This window comes from Dermacentor albipictus, chromosome 6 (assembly GCF_038994185.2).
Source record: "Dermacentor albipictus isolate Rhodes 1998 colony chromosome 6, USDA_Dalb.pri_finalv2, whole genome shotgun sequence".
Classification (NCBI taxonomy): Eukaryota; Metazoa; Arthropoda; class Arachnida; order Ixodida; family Ixodidae; genus Dermacentor; species Dermacentor albipictus.
This window is the reverse complement of record NC_091826.1, coordinates 117,054,741-117,077,097: the sequence shown is the minus strand read 5'-3', so window position 1 is coordinate 117,077,097 and position 22,357 is coordinate 117,054,741. Positions and strand designations below refer to the sequence as shown.

At 47.4% G+C, this 22,357-nt stretch overlaps 2 protein-coding genes across 2 annotated transcripts in view; both read right to left on the bottom strand.

Annotated features, from left to right (window-relative positions):
- Positions 1-22,357, bottom strand: part of LOC135916293 (ninjurin-1-like) — a 126,593-nt gene that overhangs the window by 63,505 nt on the left and 40,731 nt on the right. The window lies entirely within an intron of this gene.
- Positions 1-22,357, bottom strand: part of LOC135916291 (uncharacterized) — a 34,673-nt gene that overhangs the window by 7,217 nt on the left and 5,099 nt on the right. The window contains exons 2-4 of the mRNA XM_065449620.2: positions 21,481-21,649; positions 11,704-11,796; positions 469-516 (exon numbers count right to left, since the gene is read on the bottom strand). Coding sequence (XP_065305692.1) covers positions 469-516; positions 11,704-11,796; positions 21,481-21,649 — 310 coding nt within the window. The remainder of the gene's footprint in view (positions 1-468; positions 517-11,703; positions 11,797-21,480; positions 21,650-22,357) is intronic.

Here is a 22,357-nt window from a genome sequence, read left to right as displayed (position 1 = left end):
CTGATGGAAGCACAAATTCCCTGAGTTTTCCCTGAGTTTTTCCAGACTGTTCAAATTCCCTGAGAATTCCCGGTTTTCCCGGTTTTCCCGGTTGGTAGACACCCTGGGTTACCCATCCCACAGCTAAGGTACCCAAGAGATTTAGCTTTTCCACTATATACAAGCAGGAGGTCAAACAAGGGCTGCCTTAGGCTACAGCCCGAACCGGCTTCAATCAAAGACATCCGTTGCTGGACCACAATCGACCGGTTCGAGTAGTGCCACCTCCGCCACCCTCTTCCAATCCGCACCTGGTTTTCACTCTCCCATGCCTCCGCCTCGAAGGTGGAGGCGTGGGAGAGTTCAGGAAGTCCGAAAAATTGGGCATTCGGAAAATCAGTCCATGACTGCAATCGCTCGAAGTATCCAAGGCCAACACGTTTATCAGGGGAGGAAATAATGTCAAATAAGAATGACAGCAATACGCACCCGTTGCATGTGGTTTCAGTGATTTGACTTTTGACTGGCTTCTCTTCACTGCATTCAGAGGAAAGCACAAACAATTATGCAGTGTACCTGCAGATGCTGTGCAGCATGAATGACAAACATTAGGTCAGGTCAAAATAGAAGATTATTGCTCGAATAAGTCCAAAGTGTCATTTTTACTTGGAGCAGATGGCTCATGCAGGAAATCATTTAGGCTGTCCGAAAAAAGATGCATCAGCTATCGTTCAGGATGAGACACCATCCGATAAACAGTCAACGTAGCCAGCACACGTTGCTGGAAGGTGTTTAAGCGGCACTTATATGGGGTGTCCCAGCTAACTTCAGCCAAGCTGTTCAGTTGAACAAAGATTAAAAAAGCATGGTGCAAGATACAATTATAAGACCTAACATGTTTGGTCATCAGACATTTGACGACCAAGCATTGTAGGTTTTATCATTGTATCTTGCACCGTGTTCCTTTCTTTTTTTTGTAAAACAGCTTGATAAACTTAGCTGGAACACCCTGTATATGACTGGCTTCAGCTTTCTTCTGTTTTCTTTGCTTTTGCATGTGAATACGTATTCATCCTAGGAGCCATAATTTTTAATGACCTGTAAGAATACATAAGTGAGAAAATTATGTCAATGAAGAACCAGACTGGTTCTGCTACTGTGAAAACGCAGTGCCAGCCGCAAAAACATAACATGGCCTACCCTCTTGTAGCACCTGACAAGAAAATACCTTCACTATATCCAATATTTGTTAAGAGGTTACAGGCTGACATCAACAAAAAAATTGCAAGCAGGTTTCTGCAAAAGCCACTCAGCCATGACGTCTCTGCCAAGCCAGAAATGAGTTTCCTGGGAATTTTGATGGCATTCTGATGACCTTATATGCCAAAATGTGGCACAGGAACAACAAGTTACGTACACACGCTTTGCACTATCAATAATATCCGGCATGCGACTAAATGGAATCGCCTTGTTGGCTTCCTGCTGCACTCCAAATAAGTCAAATCACGTGCCAAAATACACGTGCATATTCCAAATTTGCTACATCAGCCACAACTGCCAGCCATCGATAAATTTTAATCAAAGCCATACCGCCTAGAACTACAGGCCTAACCAGCGCCACTCCGTCGGCAGTTGGGAACCAAACTTGTGGTTTACTGCAGAGTCGACTGGCAGCCACTTTGTTCATGGCCCACATGACAACCTGTGAACACTGAAATACGTAAAATTGCTCCTGGATGAGGCAAAGGGTGGGAAGAAGGGCAGCACGCACTTTTGTTTATGTTTTCCCTGAGCTAGGTACAGCAAAGACCTAAAAGCAATACACTGCTCTATGACCGCAGTGACTTTTTCAGCGGCCTTGCTGTGCCAATTTAGCCAGCTTTGGGAATTTGTCTGAACAAACTTGGTTGAAGCACATAGTTCTCTATTCAGTGCCTTGTATTGCCACAAAATGGTGCCACAGGCCCGATCGCAATTTTTGTACACACATTCTCGCTTACCCCATCCGCCAACACCTTTAAAGGAGCCCTGAACCACCCCACGGGCGTAGCGAAAAAACATAGCCCGTGGATAGCATATGATGCTCTGAACATCTCTGCCAAGTTTCGCAGTCATGCACAGCGCATGGAGCTCGCAAGCGGAGCGCAAAGTCACCTTTCTCTAAAATTCTCTCTTTTCAACAGAAGCCTGCTCCTCACTCTTTTCTGGATGCTTTATTTCGTAATATGGCAGATACCCAAATGCGGGTGCTATTGGCCAATAGCTGACATCAGTCAGAAGGGTGTTTAGATCAGTGTGCTTTTTCTTACTGTTACAGTGTATATTTATTGGCACTGTTTAATAAACAGGCTCCGCTGCTGGATCCGTAACAACGCTGGCTACATTCAGCACTAATTACATAAATTTACCGGATGCATCTCAGCGCCGAGTCCACATCCGCATGCGCATTTTTAAAAACACATAGGCAGCTTAGTCGCGCGTGCACCGGCAGTATGCGCACACAACTCGCATTACAAGGAAGCTTCCCTCCCACACAATTCTTGGCAATGAATGGATAACATTTACTTTTCGTATCGTTCGCTTCAAGCGGTGGCATTGGAAGGGGCTTGGTGGTGGTACTGCGAAGGAAAAATGGTTGGTACATATGCCGGATGGTGCATGCTATTGCTCATTTTGTTTCCTACGAAATGCTGACTGCACATTCTGCTGTTTGGTACTGGCTGCCACGCCTGACCATCTTCACTATAGAATAAACCAAGCACACACGCGAAATTCGGTTTAGCAACCAGCCCGACACCGCTTGACAGGGCGACAAGACAGGAACTTACTCCGCTCGCCTGACTGCTTGTATCCAACGCCGCCTCCGTTCTTGTTCGTAGGGTTTAGATGGAAAGACGCAGAAGGATACAGTCAAACCTCGATATATCGAACACGGATATATCGAATTATTGCGTATATCGAACACTTTCTATATCACGTGGAAAATCGCATGCATTTTTAATTTTTTATTTCGAACGGGGCCGGGTGTAAAATGGATATATCGAACTCCGCCGCCCCAGACCAAGTGCGCTCAGTTGACAGGAGGCGAGCTTTCCCGCAACACTCTCGAAGATGGTGGCGGCGCGATGGGCGTTCCAGACTGCTGCGTACGACAGCTGCCCACATCAGTTGCGCCGAGGGCGCCATTTGAACGTAGCGGCGTATGCACGCGGTGGCTTGGAGCCAGCACGGCCGCCTCGATCATGCGCGCTCGGCGGGGCTTGCCCCTGCCGTGCGCCCGTGATCGAGGTGGCCGTGGAGCCAGTTGGAGCGCTCTGTCGGTGCTGAGCCACACAGCATGTGCATTGCGGACTTCGTTGGCGGTGACGACAGCACCGAAACAGTGGCGGAGTTAACAGACGTGAGATCGCGGCAGAAGTGACTGCTGAGCGGCCAAAGAAGATGCTGCTGAGGCTGATCCAGCAAGCGCTGATGTTGCCCCACTCCCGACTGCAACTGAGGCTGTAGCTGCTTTGGCCGTTGTACGCCGCTACTGCGGCGCAATATAAGGCACTGGACTGTCTCTTGTGGACCATTTGGACTATGTTGAGGACGCCATGGTGAAGCACGCGGTTGCCAATATGAAGCAGGCTACGCTGCTTCAGTACTTTCAGCGAACGAAATAAATACGTTATGTGAAGCATCATCTGAGTATCTATGGCACCACGATTGGTTCATTGATTGATTTGTGCTAGTTTTTTACGCGTTTTCTACGTGATTTTATATATCGAATTCTGGCTATATCGAACAATTTTGCGATCACCACACTGTTCGATATATCGAGGTTCGACTGTGCATCCTCCCTCATCCTGACCTAGTTGTGGCACTAATATACGCAACAGTACGGTCGGTGCCTTTTGTTTTTCTTCGACTTTCAGCGCATGCAATGCCACTACCAATAGTAGGTTTCGTCCGCGGGAACGGCTGAGTTGTGAACGTTCTGAGTTGTGAACGTTCTGACCACCAGGGCGGCGCTGTAGGTGTCGTGAAAACTCCAGCGCTGGTTCCCCATAGGGACGAGGCTAGTGGCGGTGACGTAGAGCGAGGTTCATCATCATCATTATCAACATCAGTCTGGTTATGCCCACTGCAGGGCAAAGGCCTCTCCCGTACTTCTCCAACTACCCCGGTCATGTACTAATTGTGGCCATGTTGTCCCTGCAAACTTCTTAATCTCAACTGCCCATCCAACTTACTGCCGCCCCCTGCTATGCTTCCCTTCCCTTGGAATCCAGTTCGTAATCCTTAATGACCATCGGTTACCTTCCCTCCTCATTACATGTCCTGCCCATGCCCATTTCTTTTTCTTGATTTCAACTCAGATGTCATTAACTCGCGTTTGTTCCCTCACACAATCTGCTCTTTTCTTATCCCTTAACGTTATACCCATCATTCTTCTTTCCATAGCTCGTTGCGTCGTCCTCAATTTAAGCAGAACCCTTTTCGTAATGCTCCATGTTTCTGCCCCGTAAGTGGGTACTGGTAAGACACAGCTATTATACACTTTTTTCTTGGAGGGATAATGGCAACCTGCTGTTCATGATCTGAGAATGCCTGCCAAACACACCCCAGCCCATTCTTAGTCTTCTGATTATTTCAGTCTCATGATCCGGATCCGCAGTCACTACCTGCCCTAAGTATGTAGATGTATTCCCTTACCACTTCCAGTGCCTCGCTACCTATCGTAAACTGCTGTTCTCTTCCGAGACTGTTAAACATTACTTTAGTTTTCTGCAGATTAATATTTAGACCCACCCTACTGCTTTGCCTCTCTAGGTCAGTGAGCATGCATTGCAATTGGTCCGGGGCTCCCGCTGGCCAAAAATATTAGAGGCACGACCGCCGATGCATATCGCGGCAAAGCCAACCCAGAGCTTGATCGGGACTTCTCAACCGAAGAGATACGCACGGCCCTTCAGAACCTAAACAGCAAGTCAGCGCCGGGGCCGGATGGCGTAACAAACAAGGCACTAAGAAACCTCGACGAAACCTCAATCGAAACCCTCACAGAGGAAATCAACAACATCTGGAAGAATGGAGCACTACCAGAAGACTGGAAAACGGCCCTTATCGTGCTCATCCCAAAGCCTGGCAAGGCGCCCAACATCAATAACCTCAGACCTATCTCGCTGACGTCTTGCGTCGGCAAGGTAGCCGAGCACGCGGTCCTAAACAGGCTCTTGAAACATCTCGAAGATAAAGATGTCTACCCCGCAGCAATGATCGGCTTTAGACCCGGGCTATCCACCCAAGACGCCATGAAGCTCCTCAAGCATCAGATCATTGACGCAGACACGAGAGACGCGAGAGTAATCCTAGGGCTAGACCTCGAAAAGGCATTCGATAATTTATCACGTGACTACATACTGGACACGATCTCCAACCTCGACCTCGGCACGAGACTCTACGCTTATACAAAATCATTCCTGAGTGACAGAACGGCCACCCTCCGTCTAGGGGAAATCAAGTCCCAGAAATACAAACTCGGAGGCAGGGGCACCCCGCAAGGTTCTGTCATCTCTCCGACGCTTTTTAACCTTGCGCTAGCCGGCCTAGGCAAGAAATTGGATCAAATCGAGAACATCAAATACACGATATACGCCGATGACGTAACGCTCTGGGTCCCCGGAGGTAGCCTGGGATCAATTGAAAGCGCTCTGCAGGAAGCGATCGACGTGATTGAGGAATACCTCGCTCCCACTGGCCTGCGATGTTCGCCTGCGAAGTCAGAGCTCCTCGTCTACAAACCATCGAGGAGCGGTCCCAAACCAAAGAACGAAATCAGAGACACACACGTCGTTACTCTAAGAACAAAAGACGGAGGAACCATTCCACACGTCAGCAAAATCAGAGTCCTTGGGATGTTCATTGAGAGCAACGGCTCTAACGCAGCTACAGTGGAGAAGATCGTGACAAAGTCGAATAATGCCTTGAATCTCATACGACGCGTAGCCAACAGACAACACGGCCTTAAGGAAGAAAATCTCCTCAAGCTAACACACGCCTTTGCGCTATGCCACTTCACCTACGAGGCGGCCATGCACAGATGGAAGGTAGCGGAGAAGGACAAACTCAACGTACAACTGAGGAAGCTAGTTAAACAAGCGCTGGGAATCCCCAAGAACACCGAGACAGACCTCCTGCTGCAACTGGGGGTACACAACACACTTGAAGAAATCGCCGAAGCTCAAGAACGGGCTCAATGGACAAGACTCTCTGGAACCAAACAGGGTAGAGAAATCCTAGCCAAACTAGGCCATGACACCACAGTAATCGAGACTCTTTATCAAAGCGTTCCGACGGACACACGCAACTCCTACACGGTTCGCCCACTGCCGCGGAACATGAACCCCACGCACCATCAACCCAGAAGGCTGGCACGCGGATCGTTCATCCTGCGCGAAATACGTGACAAGAAAATCCTAGCCTGTTTCGTTGACGCGGCACAGTACCCAACCAGGAAGGCCTTCGTTGCCACCGCGATCAACAAGCAAGGTCAAGTGAGAAACGCTCTCACAGTCAAGACCCACAAGTCCGAGATAGCAGAACAGGTTGCCATCGCACTTGCGCTCACAGACCCGACCACCACCCACGTCTACAGCGATTCACGCTCAGCCGTCAAAGCCTTTCAGAAAGGAACAGTTGCAAGACAAGCCCTACAAATAATCAATCGATCCGCACCGCTGCAGCATCACACCATATGCTGGTTCCCGGCACACCTCGGAGAGATCGAGGACGCCCCTTGCAATCTCAATGAGATGGCTCACAGGAGCGCGCGAGACCTAACCTTCCGCGACGCCACCTATTCTGGTCGTGACCATCCCAGCGAGAATCGGGACCCTCCCTCCACATATAACGAGATCATAAAGCACTTTTATCTAGACCGCAGAATATACAGCACACCTCACAATAAGCTCACCAGGCCTCAAGCCCTGACGTTCAGAATGCTTCAAACAAACACGTACCCCATGCAGAACAGACTACATCACTACATGCCTGACCTATACAAAACATCACATTGCGAAAATTGCCATAGCACACTAGGCGTACATCACTTGCTCTGGCCGTGTGGTCGGACCCACGCAAACAAGGATCAAGACTCCGCCAGGCTACAAGACGCATTACGCAGCACGGACCTGGCGGAGCAGCTCTGGGCCGTCCAGCGAGCCCACGATGCGGCCAGGGAGTTACAACTCCCGGTCCCAACGTGGGAGTAGCCCGCTCTATGGGACCTTGCGCCCCGTAGCTCGCAGGACCTTTCTATAAAGTTACTCCATCCATCCATCCATCCACCTGAGTTACTAAGCAAGGCAATATCATCACCAAATCTCAAGTTACTAAGGTATTCTCCATTAACTCTTATCCCCAATTCTTCCCACTCCAGGTCTCTGAATACCTCCTGTAAACACGTTGTGAATAGCATTGGAGAGATCGTATCTCCCTGCCTGACGCCTTTCTTCATTGGGATTTTGTTGCTTTCTTTATGGAGGACTACGGTGGCTGTGGAGCCACTATAGATATCTTTAAGTATGTTTACATATGGCTCGTCTACACCCTGATTCCGTAGTGCCTCCGTGACTGCCGAGGTTTCGACCAAATCAAACGCTTTTTCGTAATCAATGAAAGCTATATATTAGGGTTGGTTATATTCAGCACATTTCTCTATCACCTGATTGATAGTGTGAATATGGTTTATTGTTAAGTAGCCTTTGCGGAATCCTGCCTGGTCCTTTGGTTGACAGAAGCCTAAGGTGTTCCTGATTCTATGTGCGATTACCTTAGTAAATACTTTGTAGGCAATGGACAGTAAGCTGATCGGTATATAATTTTTCAAGTCTTTGACGTCCTCTTTCTTATGGATTAGGATTATGTTAGTGTTCTTCCAAGATTCCAGTACGCTCGAGGTCATGAGGCATTGTCAGTGGCTTAGCTAGGTCGTCTGGCACCCGGGGCCCATAGGTCTGCTGTCACCCCCCTCCCCGGGTGTAGCCGGCGGAAAGAGGGGTGTCTTCAGACGTATACGACACCCCCCCCCTCACTGGCCTTCTGCACCTGGGGCCCACGGCCCCCCGGCCCCCCCTGTTGCTACGCCACTGGGCATTGTGTATACAGAGTGGCCAGTTTTTATAGAACAATGTGCCCACCATCCTTCAACAAATCTGCTGTTACCTGATCCTCCCCGACTGCCTTTCCCCTTTGCATAGCTCCCAAGGCGTTCTTTACTTCTTCCAGCGTTACTTGTGGGATTTCAAATTCCTCTAGACTATTCTCTCTTACATTATCGTCGTGGGTGGTAGTGGTACTGTATAAATCTCTATAGAACTCCTCAGCCACTTGAACTATCTCATCCATATTAGTAATGATATTGCCGGCTTTGTCTCTTAATGCACACATCTGATTCTTGCCTATTCCTAATTTTTTCTGCACTGCTTTTAGGCTTCCTGCGTTCCTGAGAGTATGTTCAATTCTATCCATATTATAGTTCCTTATGTGAGCTGTCTTACGCTTGTTGATTAACTTAGAAAGTTCTACCAGTTCTATTCTAGCTGTAGGGTTAGATGCTTTCATACATCGGGTTTCTTGATCAGATCTTTAGTCTCCTGCGATAGCTTACTGGTACCCTGTCTAACGCAGTTACCACCGACTTCTATTGCACACTCCTTAATGATGCCCATAAGACTGTCATTCATTGCTTCAACAATAAGGTCCTCTTCCTGAGTTAATGCCGAATACCTGTTCTGTAGCTTGATCCGGAATTCCCCTAGTTTGCCTCTTACCGCAAACTTATTGATTGGCTTCTTATGTACCCGTTTCCTCCGTTCCCTCCACAAGTTTAGGCTCATTTGAGTTCTTACCATCCTATGGTCACTGCTTCACACCTTGCCGAGCACGTCCACATCTTGTATGATGCCAGGGTTAGCGCAGTGTATGAAGTCTATTTCATTTCTAGTCTCGCCATTCGGGCTCCTCCACGTCCACTTTCGGCTATCCCGCTTGCGGAAGAAGGTATTCATTATCCTCATATTATTCTGCTCCGCAAACTCTACTAATAACTCTCCCCTGCTGTTCCTAGTGCCTATGCCATATTCCCCCACTGCCTTGTCTCCAGCCTGCTTCTTGCCTACCTTAGCATTAAAGTCGCCCATTAGTATAGTGTATTTAGTTTCCACTCTACCCATCGCCGACTCCACGTCTTCATAGAAGCTTTGGACTTCCTGGTCATCATGACTGGATGTACGGGCGTAGACCTGTACAATCTTCATTTTGTACCTCTTATTAAGTTTCACAACAAGAGCTGCCACCCTCTCGTTGATGCTATAGAATTCCTGTATGTTACCAGCTATATCCTTATTAATTAGGAATCTGACTCCTAGTTCTCGTCGCTCCCCTAAGCCCCAGTAGCACAGGACATGCCCGCTTTTTAGCACTGTATATGCTTCTTTTGTCCTCCTAACACTGAGCCCTATTACATCCCATTTACTACCATCTAATTCCTCCAACAACACTGCTAGACTCGCCTCACTAGATAATGTTCTAACGTTAAACGTTGCCAGGTTCAGATTCCAATGGCGGCCTGTCTGGAGCCAGGGATTCTTAGCACCCTCTGCTGCGTCACAGGTCTGACCACCGCCTTGGTCAGTTGCTTCGCGGCTGCCGGGGACTGAGGGCCGGGGTTTAATTGTTGTATTCATATAGAAGGTTGTGGCCAAGTGCTGCACCAGGGTGGCTAATCCTGCTCTGGTGAAAGAGTGCATTACCGGTTCTGGTCACCGGGATCATACCGTATGCACTCCAGGCCTGTTCATGCCATTTTATCCACATGCGTTCTTTTTTTCTGGTGAACATGTTCATATTAAATAAATGCTGTTATCGTTTTGTGAACGCTGTCCTCGCTTTTTCTGTTCGGCCTACACTCGAGGTTAGTTTTTTTATTTTTTCTCGCTTCAGACACTAGAGGGTCGGCTTAGAATCAAGGCCGGCCCAGATTTGAGTAAATATGGTATGTTTGACATGTCGTAAGCACCGAAATTGGAAGAAGTGGTGTCCACGTGAACATCCAAATCAAATTAGAACTGCACGCCATGGTGATGTTCAGTGAGAGGAGCGTTTGTGGGCATGCCCTGCTCCGTGCAAGGCATTGAAAAAGGAATGGGAGCACTGGGAACGGGATCATAAGTGAGCATTGACTGCCAATAACTCTGCTTCTTCTGAACACATTCCAGTACACATTTCAGCAAATTATTTCTGAAATATTCTATTTTAAATCCAAATGCATTTCTCAAGTTCGATATAACGTAGTTCAGGACCCCTTTAAGACAGTGTAGTGAACAGAATCTATTTTCTGCAAGACTTGGCCCAACATTCGCGACATTGGAGAATGAGCCCAAATTCATAAACCTTACGACAAATTCGAGAGTTGGCAGGTATGGCCAGCACTGGGCATGTACACCATGTCAGAAAAATCGTGTTGCTCATCATACGGCACCTGAAGTTTCAGTTGCAGTTATACATTGCTCCAAGAGGTAGCTGGCAATGCAGCAAAGAAGTCCGTATTAATTGTGTGAGTCAAAGTAACCTGGCATTTGAAAAAATCGGAGGGCACCTAAGCACTTCCTGTGAGTTGAGAATGCAAAAGCATTAATGTCCAATGGAATGTTGCTGAGCTTCAAGTTTTACTTTGCGCGTAATGTTTTCAAGTTTCGCTGCAGGGTATGAACATAGAGTTTTGAGATTACATTGGTGCAGGTTTTTTTTTTTCAGTTTCTACATTAGCATGTTGGCTGTGGACTGCAATCATTGGGAGAATATTGCTGAGACATCAAGAACACCGCACCCCGCCGACATCATGCGCAATGAGAGACCAAGGAAGCAGCAGCGGCCACCAATGGGGCATCAACGCGATGCCCCACGGTAATGTATCCGCTCCGTCGAGGCCCGAGCCAGCAAGCACGAGCCAGCATTACGAGCGGTGCCATTTCACTGCTACAGACATCACCGGCTTTTTCACTCAATGGGCCATTGACACTTTCGCATCAAAAATCAGTCCACAACTGTATTTGACGGTTTAGGTACCAAAATACAGTATAACCTCATTCGTATGTTTTGGGGGAAAAAACGCAAGAAAAAATAACTACTAAACAGGAGAACGTACAATGCAAAGTCACTAAGAAATCTGGCAGACTCAAGTGTAGTTGGCATTTATGTATTGCAAAGCATTGCGCGAATCGTCGTGGCATGCGATGCCAATGTGTACTGAGCTCGTGGGGCCCAAGCGGCCAAAGAAGCACGCTATCATTTTTGCGGCTTCGATGAGCTTATGTTTGAACCCCTCAAAAAAAAAAGACATTTCTGTAAGAATGCGCAAAGAAAACATCGAAGTTGAAGTATAGAACCAACATTATCACCTAATCACACTACAGGTAACTAACGCCAACGTCACAGTGTAAGCTTAGTATTTAGACAAATTTCCTTGATTAGTCAGCTATCAGATATATTTCTCAAGTAACATCCACCTCTTCCAATAAGAGCACTTAAACCATAATACTGTCCTATCTGCCACTGGAAATTTCTCAAAACCATCTGTTAAGATGGGCAAAATAAAAACACCTAACATATCTCCAAGGGTTTTCACTTTTGGTTTCAGCATATGTGCGCAATCTATATGAACCAAATAACCATACTAACCATGCATCGTCTGGCTCATAGTCAATGGTGATGCTGCCAAAGCTCATAATGCTTTCGCTGTCCTCAGCGCTAGGCACGTCTCGTTCAGGCAGCCTGCAATACAAATAGCCGGCCAATAAATCACTGAACGAAACAAGTGAGTAAAAGAGAACAGACAATGCTGGGTTATAAGACCCAGCAATTACATAAATCACTGACAGAGACAAGACCTTTACCAGAAGTTGGCTCTAAGCCAAGACTCAGCATGAGCCCACTTTTAATCAAATCTTAATGTTCCTGTGGCCCTTCTGCCTTGCTTGTACAGTCGCCGACCGATTTTCCGGACTCCAAAAATTCTGACATGCCCGATTATTCGGTCAGCTTCGCGGCACCGCCATTCTCCCCATAGACCATAATGTATAACAACTGCTGAAAGTTCGGACACCTTGCAACCTCTCGTCTGATTTTTCGGACACTCCTTTAGCCAGCTCGGTCAAGAGCACCATGCACCGACTCTGACCGGTGCATGGTTCGACTTGCTGAACGCCATTTTTGTTTTGAACGGAGCTTCCTTGCTGCCCCATGAAGTGGCGCTACTGGAAATCCCCGCTCATCATCATCGTTTCTGTCTGGTTAGATCGAGCGGCTCTGCAGCAGTTCCGGTTTCAGCTTAGTAAGCCACGTCAAGACAAACCAGCAGCCGGTTTGTTTCTTCGCGCAAGATGCTGCGAGTGTGTGACTGGTGTCGGCACGGTGGTGTTTGCTTTGTGTGCTGTGTCGAGGTTTCGGTGATCCAACGCGGCATACGTAAACATCGCGTCAAGGGTCTAATGGCGCCGACAGTGCCCGTGCAGACTGCGCTGGGGAATGCCGGCAAGCGGGTGCCGTGGGGCCTAAGATTTGTCACCTTCCGATGTGCTCCCTACTGACGCGGAAAATGTTCTGCCGAGACCTGCGTAGTGGTTGCATTGCGGTTCCAGACACCGTCTCATTTGACAGTTTTATAGGTGCTGACACTGCTGTATTGACATGCGCAGAACTCGACGACGGCAAGATCATTCGTCAGGTTTCTGCTGCACCGCCGGACAATGACTCTGAGTCGGAAGATGACGCACCATGTGCTACGCTGCTGTCGCATGCGGAGCTTGTACAAGCAGTGACTGTGCTTTCAGCCGCCAATAGTGACCGTACGACCCTCTCCGAGATTCAGGCTTATCTGACTGCGCGTAAACAGAACAGCGTGCAACGGCGCATTCGCGACTTCTTCCAAGCCTACTGCCGAGCCCGAATAAGTGTGTGGAAATAAAGGATTTCATTTTTTTTTCTTAATCTGCTTTTTCGGACACCTGTTTATTCGGACATTTTCAGAGTCCCCGTGAGGTCCGAATAAACGGTCGGCGACTCTAGTTCACTTCGTTTATCAGACCTTAAAGGGACACTAAAGGCAAATACTAAGTCGACGTGGACTGTTTGAATACCTTTCCAGAAACCTCGCAACCATTGTTTCATGACAAGACTTATTTTAGGAGAAAATTGCATATAAAAATTGCAATACCTTTTTAAAAATTCAAATCTCCTGTCGCTGAACCAGGGAAGTGGTGATGTTGCATATGCCATCACCACCCTCTGCCGCTGTTAGTGAGCAAAACGGCGCCTGAAAACGGCAGTGCCAAGCCAAGACAGAGCGGCAAATTCACCGCTGCAGCTGCTTTTTGGTCAAGTGGTGTAGACCACTCGGGCATCCCACGACATCACGTGGAAGTTGAATTCTCTGCGACTTGCATTTTGTGCGAATTTCACGAGCCAGCAAAACCAGCACAGCACAACGGGATAATAAAACTACTGAAACGCGAAAGCATGGGCAGCGCAGAGTCGAGTGAAAAGGATACCTTTCGACCGCCCACGTCGTTGTCAAGGGCAATTTCAATGCGTTCTTTTTTCTAAAAATGAAATAGAACAGCACACGTAGCATTTTATTTCATCTTTTAATACAATACAAGGATGTTCTGCACAACTAGTGGTTGAGTCATCATCGGGCAAGTACTTGAATGTCCCGTGGGAGTTCCTAACCATGCCCTGCATTTACCTCAACTTCTAGATTATTAAGGCTCTGTTCGCGATAATATTGTTAAGGTGAAGGGAAAGAAGAAGGCCACATGAACTAGAGGAAGACGAAGACTGGCCGTTGCCTGAACGCCATATACACCAATTGTAAATATACAATATTTTACACTCGCGGGCCTGCTTTCTTTCTGCAATATGAGCACGGCCAGTCAAAAGTGCTTGGGAACGACTAGGAGGAGCTCCAGGCCATCAGGGGAACGCTAGAATGGCATAAAGTTCCATCGCGTAAGGTGAACATCTGTAGGGACGGGTCATTGGACAAGGAGCTTAGCCGTTCGATAAGTGTTCGAAGAACAGGATCTTGGCGTTGCTCATCACCAATATGGAGGAAGCCGGAGAGGGATAGAATATTGATGTCCAAGTCTGCATTGGTATCGTCTGGTTGATCCACAGGATCGCGGAACAGGCAGTCAGCATCTTTATGCAGGCGCCCTGACTTATACATAATAGAAAATGTATATTCTTGTAGACGCAATGCCCAACGTGCAAGTCGTCAAGTTGGGTCCTTCAAAGAGGAGAGCCAGCACAGGCCGTGACGATCGGTTACGACGCAGAAGCTCCGACCGAAAAGGTACAGTTGAAATTTTGCGACGGCCCATACAAGCGCGAAACATTCCCTTTCAGTAACGGAGTAATTTTGCTCGGGCGTGGAAAGAAGGCGGCTAGCGTAAGCGATCACACGGTTTTGGCCCTGTTGACGCTGAGCGAGGACAGCGCCGATGCCATGACCACTCGCGTCAGTTCATACTTCAGTGGGCGCAGAAGGGTCAAAGTGTGACAGAATCGTGCAAGTTGTAAGCTGCTCGATCAGGGTAGAGAAGGCTTTCTCCTGTAGTGGTCCCCAAGAGAAAGAGACATCGTTCTTAAGAAGGCCAGTAAGAGGGTGAGTGCTGTCGGCAAAATTTTTCAAAAATCACAGGAAATAAGAGCATAAGCCCAGAAAATTATGGACATTGCTTGTTGAACAAGGTACAGGAAAATTTCGTACGGCGTGAACTTTCTGTGGATCAGGTTGAATTCCAGCGGCGTTTTCAAGATGGCCGAGCATGTTAATTTCACAGCAACCGAAATGGCACTTGGAAGAGTTTAGTTGAAGGCCAGCCTTGTGAAACACAGAGAGTATGGTTGTGAGGCACCGTAGGTGCCTCACAACCATACTCTTCAACCATACTTCAACCACAACCATGCTCTTCAGGTTGAATTCCAGCAGCGTTTTCAAGATGGCCGAGCATGTTAATTTCACAGCAACCGAAATGGCACTTGGAAGAGTTTAGTTGAAGGCCAGCCTTGTGAAACACAGAGAGTATGGTTGTGAGGCACCGTAGGTGCCTCTCAAAGTTCGGCGAAAACACAATCACATCGTCAAGGTAACAATGGCATGTAAACCATTTCAAGCCACGCAAGAGAGAGTCCACCATGCGCTCGATTGTAGCTGGCGCATTGCATATTCCAAAGGGCATGACTTAAAATTGGTACAGACCGTCCGGTGTGACGAAGGCGGTTTTTTCGCAGTCCATCTCATCGATGCTAATCTGCCACTAGCCGGAGTGGAGGTCAATTGATGAAAAGTATTGGGATCCGTGAAGGCAGTCAAGAGCGGCATCAATGCGAGGCAGGGGATAAACATCCTTCTTTGTTATCATGTTGAGGTGACGGAAGTCAACGCAGAAGCGCCACGAGTTGTCTTTTTTCTTTGCTAAAACAAAGGGTGATGCCCACGAGCTACTGGGAGGTTTAATGATGTGCTTGTCCGTCATCCTGTCTACCTCTTTCTGTATGATGGCCCTTTCTGTTGCGCAGACACGATATGGCCATCTATGAATGGGGCTGGTGTCACCGGTGTTGATGCGATACGTGACAACAGATGTCCGGCCCAGTGGACGGCCGTCCAAATCAAAGATATTCTGATAAGATGACAGGAGATGCCGAAGAGCTGTTGTTTGCTCAGAAGGAAGGTCAGGGGCGATTATCTTACAAATATCGTCCGCAGGCATTGGGCACGAAGAAGTGGGTGACAAAGGTTCGTTGGTACTGAGGATAGTACCAGAGGTCAAAAAAGAAATCTCATTTTTCCAAAGGAGCGATATGCGCTATGGTGACACCGTGTGGCAGCACATGCGACGAAAATCTAAAATTGAGGATGGGCACGCGAGCGCAGTTCTTGCGGATCCAGGTTAAGGTGCTTGGTAGGGCAATATTGCGCGACAAAACCATGTCAGTAAGCGGTGGCATGCCGTACTCGCCATCAGGTACGGGAGAACAGCACGTCAGGAGGACATTTGTAGCCGCTTGTGGAGACAGCCTTGCAAACTCAGCGGAACATAAGCAGTGTGAAGCACAAGTTGTTGCGTCAGCAGGAAGCGGCAAATCCAATTGTACAACACCTGCGGAGCAGTAAATTTCGCAGTGTTTCGAAAGGAAGTCGACGCCAAGAATTAGGTCGTGCAGACAATGCTCAAGGATGATAAATAAAACAACAATATAATGGCCCCCAAAGGTCACACGTGCTGTGTACATTCCAAGGACAGGTGAAGTACTCCCATCGGTGACTCGCACAGTGCACGGTATGGTGGGTGTCAGAGAATCTTTTTGAGCCTTCGGCGGAGAGCAGTGCTCATAAATGAAAGCTGTACTCCTGTATCAACGAAAGATCTAACAGGGACACCATCAACTTCAATGTCCTGTAGGTTTCCACGTGTAGGCAGGGTCAACAGAGGATTTGTGTGCTGGGTCAGAGTTGCAGCTACACCTCCAGAAGCTGCACAGCATAGTTTCCCAAAGTAAAGCAACCGGTTGCAGAAGGGGACAAAGAGCAGTGAATGAGAGGCGAACGGTACCTACGACCTTGCGGAGACGGGGTGCGGCTGTATCTTGGTGGAGCACTATCGGCGTTGATGTTCCTAGTCGGCCTATAGGGCGAGAAAGTACGGTTGTCTGGCACTTGGTAGTAGTGACTCGGTGATGACCACCAAGGAGGTGACGACCAGTGGTTGCGGCAATGATGGGCGATGTGTCCAATACCGGAACAATTAAAACAGATGGGTTTATCATCTACTGTGCGCCAGTCAGCTGGGTTGCGACGAAGTTGCGGAAAGCTTTGTGTCTGGGAGTTAGCGGCCGGAGAAATCTGGTAGGTGGACCGAGCAGAGAGATGTAATGCCAAAACTTGCTATTTCCTCCCGAACGATAACCGCTTGTATAAGGGAGATAGCAGGCACGCTTTCCCGACAGTCGGAACGAACTGGAGCCAAAGCCATGGCTTCAAGCTCATGACGAATGATGCGCGTGATATCTTCTGGTCCTGTGGGCTGAACTAACCATGGCGGGTCTTCGCAAGATGTCGCAGGGGTATTGGGCAATCAGTCAAAAGGTTGAGCGACACGGCGACCCTTCGCTTGTTCGAAGCGCCAGCACCCCTTTATAATTGCATCCACAATGGCACAATTCTTACACATCAGGAGATTGAAGGCACTGTCTGCAATACCTTTCAATATGTGACCAATCTTGTCTGCCTCGGTCATGTTGTTATCAGCCTTGTGACTGAGGGCCAGCCCATCCTGTATGTACACAACATGGGATTCTGTGGACGTCTGAGCGCGGCACGCAAGCTCTTTTTTTGCTGCCAGCTGACGACCGACAGGTCTGCCAAACAGGTCTCGCATTTTTTTTCTCTGCAGACATCCCAGCTCGCTAGGTCAGCTTCATGTGTGTCATACCATTGCTTCGCAGTTCCTCTCAGATAAAAGATCACATTTGCTAGCATCATTGTTGGATCCCACCTGTTGTTGTCGCACACTCGCTCGTACATCATAAGCCAGTCCTCGATGTCGGCATTGTCCGTGCCACAAAATGTACTCAGGTCCCGAGGATGAGGGAAGATGACCATTGGCATGGGCCGCTGAGGCGTTGTCACTTGTGTCGGTTGACTTGCCACTGTGGCGGCAAGTAGATGACGTCCGCTGCGAAGTTCCGTGATCGTACCCCGCACCTTCTACCAAAATGTTGCAGTAAGAAAGCAGGCCCACGAGTGTAAAATAATGTATATTTACAACTGGTGTATGTATATGGCATTCAGGCAACAGGCAATCCTCGTCTTCCTCTAGCTCATGTCACTTCTTCATGTCAGTTCATGTCATGTCAGTTCATATTGTTCCCTTCACCGGAACAATATTAACACCTTACAGATTCTCAAGCACTAATCCATCAATTCAGCTTGACTTTATATTTGCCTTTACCGGAACAATATTAACACCTTACAGATTCTCAAGCACTAATCCATCAATTCAGCTTGACTTTATATTTGCCTTTAGTGTCCCGGGCCCGAGGGCATTCCATAACGGGGCATACTGTTAGTCCCCCAATTCTAACACGTACTATCGGCGTCAAATGAAAGTTGAACAGCGGAGCGCATGACCCAAGCATAAGCGAAGATATAGTGCGCGCCGTCCAGACATCACCATTGACAGGCGCACACACCCGATTTGGCCGCACTGCGCGATCCCCTTCTAGTGAGATAATTTTGCTTCTGTCCTGGTTCTTACATTTGAAAGGGAGGATATAAAAAATAAAAACGAAGCTAAAATATTGCAGTTTACGGCGAGTCTTGTCGCACAGATCGCCGAAGCCACAAGTGCTGTCAGTGCGAATAGCGGTGCGCGTGGTGCAGTTTGCACCGTCATCGCTCGCACCGCGCAGGCGAATCTACCTTGCGATGACGGTGCACGGTGCGGGCGATGACAGTGCAAACTGCACCACGCGCACCGCTATTCGCACTGACAGCACTTGTGGCTTCGGCGATCTGTGCGACAAGACTCGCCGTAAACTGCAATATTTTAGCTTCGTTTTTATTTTTTATATCCTCCCTTTCAAATGTAAGAACCAGGACAGAAGCAAAATTATCTCACTAGAAGGGGATCGCGCAGTGCGGCCAAATCGGGTGTGTGCGCCTGTCAATGGTGATGTCTGGACGGCGCGCACTATATCTTCGCTTATGCTTGGGTCATGCGCTCCGCTGTTCAACTTTCATTTGACGCCGATAGTACATTTTTTCGAGGAAAATAGGTTAAAAAATTTATGCATGTTAGAATCCAGTACAAACCGAAACCAGCCCTTTAACTTCCCATCACCATTACGATGCGGTGGCAGTTTACTTGTTGCTGGCACCATGGTATAATATTTCCTCGTCTTTTCCCGCAGTCGCAGCAGCCATTCTCAATCGACTGGAGAGCTGCCTTTGTTACAGTGAGCTGTAACAGCGTGATCTACTGGTGTATTCGCTTCGCACTGTCTTGCTCAATAATTTCTAGGCAAATGGATGCAGCAGCCACGAAGACGCACTGTTTTCGATATGAGAATGGCTTGAGAAAGTGATCCTTCATGCGGAGGAAAGCAGAAACAGAGCTGCAGCACACAATTTTGGCATACTGAAGATTATACACCGACAACATCGATACTGCGGTATAACTGTTGATGACTACATCAGCTGGTGGCTTGCTGTTAGGCCTGTGCGTGTATCAATCCCCTTTCTCCCAAAATATGTGATAGCACTGACCGCTCACAGCAATAGCTGCGATCAGCCAACTGCCCTGCGAGTATGCCACACAACAGTGCTGTCCAAATACTGAGTGGTTTGCCTTTGGTCAATGTTTCACCTCTACTAATCGCTCAGCTGGAAAAAAATCACGAGTGTTTCTTTGAGAAATACTAGGCCTTCCATGAGTTTCCACCTCATCAAGATTACCTAATTTCAATGTTAGAAGCAGTGCAAGAATGGTGAGAACACAGCACACACAAAGTGTGAGCTGTCTGGAGGTCCCTTTCAAGATACGGTGTGCACAAACGTGCAAAGTACGCCCCTGTTGGCGGAGTCAAAGTTACCGTCCTGTGCCGCCTCCCCACTTTCCTCCCTATCGTGCGCGAGACTGAATCATGATCCTCAGCTTCTCTTGCGTCCGGTCGCAATATGCGCAGTTGCTGCCAGAGCACAAGGCCGCTTACTTGCTCCCTCCCTCCTTCCCTCCCTGTCATTTCCGCATGGCCTCTCGCGCGATGGAAGATGGCGCATTTGCTCTCTGCTTTCTCTAAGCGTGCGAAATTAAGCTGCAATTGACGGCTTCCCTTGCATGCTTTCACTCGCACATACAGCATACGATGCACGGCAATGGTGTTATCGTCCTGGGACTTTATACGGAACATCACGACAATGGCGACAACAAAAATGCACCTGGAGTGTCCATATAGTTGCTATCCCAATGAAAAGCGAGCTGTCGCACCTGCCTTTGTGCCACGCAATAGATGCAGCAGGATTTTGCCACATCGCCAGCCTCTCGCCCCTTTCTCCTGTCTCCTTTCCGCTCTTCTGAAAAACGAGTCCGACAGCGCCAATGAAGAAGGGGTGGAAGGAAGACGGGAGAAGGCACGAGAGGGCGTGACTGCAACAAGTTCGTGCCATGCAGTGTGAAGAAATTTGAAGGTTTTCAAAGGAAAAAAAATTCCAGGGCTTTCAAAGGTTTCAAGGACTTGCGTGCACCCTGCAACATCTTCGACATCTGTGGAATTATTAAGCATCAACATGGCGTTGAAGTACATTATCCAATATCTGTAAGCATCTGTTCCACAGGTTTGCAACGTGTATTTTCTACTCCTACCAACTTCTTGCACTGGCGAGGCCAGTCAAGTGGCAGTGGTCACCACCTATACACTGAATTAAAGCGACTCAGTAGGCTTGACAAGATTCCAAAAAAGCAAAAGGAAGTGGGTGGCAGAAGTGTGATGACAGATAATTGGAAACAGTGAGGCCATGCACCACTCAATTTGTGAACATTAATCCTGTACTACTTGCTCTTGCTAATGCTGCCCTGTGGCAAAGTGAATGCATTCAGTTGTCTGAGCATATACAAAATATTAATTATAAATTACGTACATGGTCCCAACAGAAAAAAAAATGGCTGAATTAAACAAATGTTTCATTATCGAGGTTATCAAGAGAACAGTAAATGCATTCTTACATCAACATGCTTTCATTTACTGAATGAATCAGAAAAGCCCTTTTCTATCTTGTACTAAACCAGTGCAGAAAACGTAATTTTTGTCATTTTGGGACTGATTTTATATACTGGCATCCCAAGGCACTTTTAACTTTTTGTGAATGAATCTGGGCAGCACGCAAAAAAAAAAAATTATTTTTGCTTGAGTTTCGACATTAAGTATGAAGTTTCTCATTAAATGTTTTCTGCCAACACTCTATGACTGGCAACAAGCATCATTTGTAGGATTAGAGCCGGAACACAGGAGAACGAAGAAGCAGCTTGGTAAAAGACTCACTTTCTTTTTGAAAGCATGGTCAGAGTAGGCATACCAATGCAGGAACCCTGGCTGCAGTGATATCGTGCGGGCAATGTAAAGCAAATGAAGCGTTCACCTGTTTTACATGCAACAAAAACTGTCTGTACAAGTTCCAATAGAAGGTATAGGTGGCTTAGAGTGTAGCTTGCTTCTAGGGTTGCCCCGCTATTACTGAAAAAGGTTCCGCAAAATATTTCTCCTTTTCACTGAATATGCTTATTCGTGATGTATTTTGTGCATTTAAAGTAAAAATAAACATTCGTGTATTTATGTGTCTCGTCCTTAACTGATCAATGTAGTTCACTTCTTCAGCTTCAGGTTGACACTTACCCCAATGGAGCAGTGGGCGAATCCAGGAGTTCGTGCATGATGTCAAAGTGCTTCCAAGATGGCCAGGGCTTGTTCCCGTGTTTGCCATCCACGCCTGGCCGGGGCTTAGAATTCTTGGCCCTTTTGTAGGTGTCTTTTGCATTCTTGAACTTCGATTGAACCTGGAACCCTGGGACAGAGAGTGTCACGTCACTTGCGCCAATTCTGAGGAATGCAGCATGAGGGCACTGCACAGAAATGTGATTTGTTGATTCCGTGTTGATTCCAGGCAAGCGTTAAAAACAATGTTAACAATTTATTTAGCAAAATAATCCTTTTCACGCAAGCTTGCACATTCATCCTGTATAACCAGAAGCACAACATACCGCAGTTTTAATTTACTTCCGATTCACATCATGTACGGGGATGTCAGTTTACAACTATGGGAGCCAGAATTTGAAACAGCTTTCCCCTGTATATGAAAGTACCTAATAATCTTAATTCTTTATCAAGCAATACTAGATGAGCTTAGTTTCATTATCATCACATATTTGTTGTCTGCATGCCACTAAATGTTAGAACATCTCTACTGCATTTGATCATTGTACTTGGTTTTCTTTTCACAATGCACAACATTGTATAACAATGTTTTTAATGTTTATCTCCTTCTATATGCTTATGTTGCTATTGTATCCCCAATGAGTTGACCAGCTTCTGACTAATAATTACTAATTAGGCCAACTGCTGACCTCTGGTATTTTTTAGAGAAAGAAATACAAGAAAATAAAAGGCAGTATCACGGGGCCTGATCTTTTACTAGCCACAAGAATATGAGGGAACAGATAATAAAGGAAAAAAAGCATAGGGTAAGTTCATTGTTATCTGTAATTGAAATGTA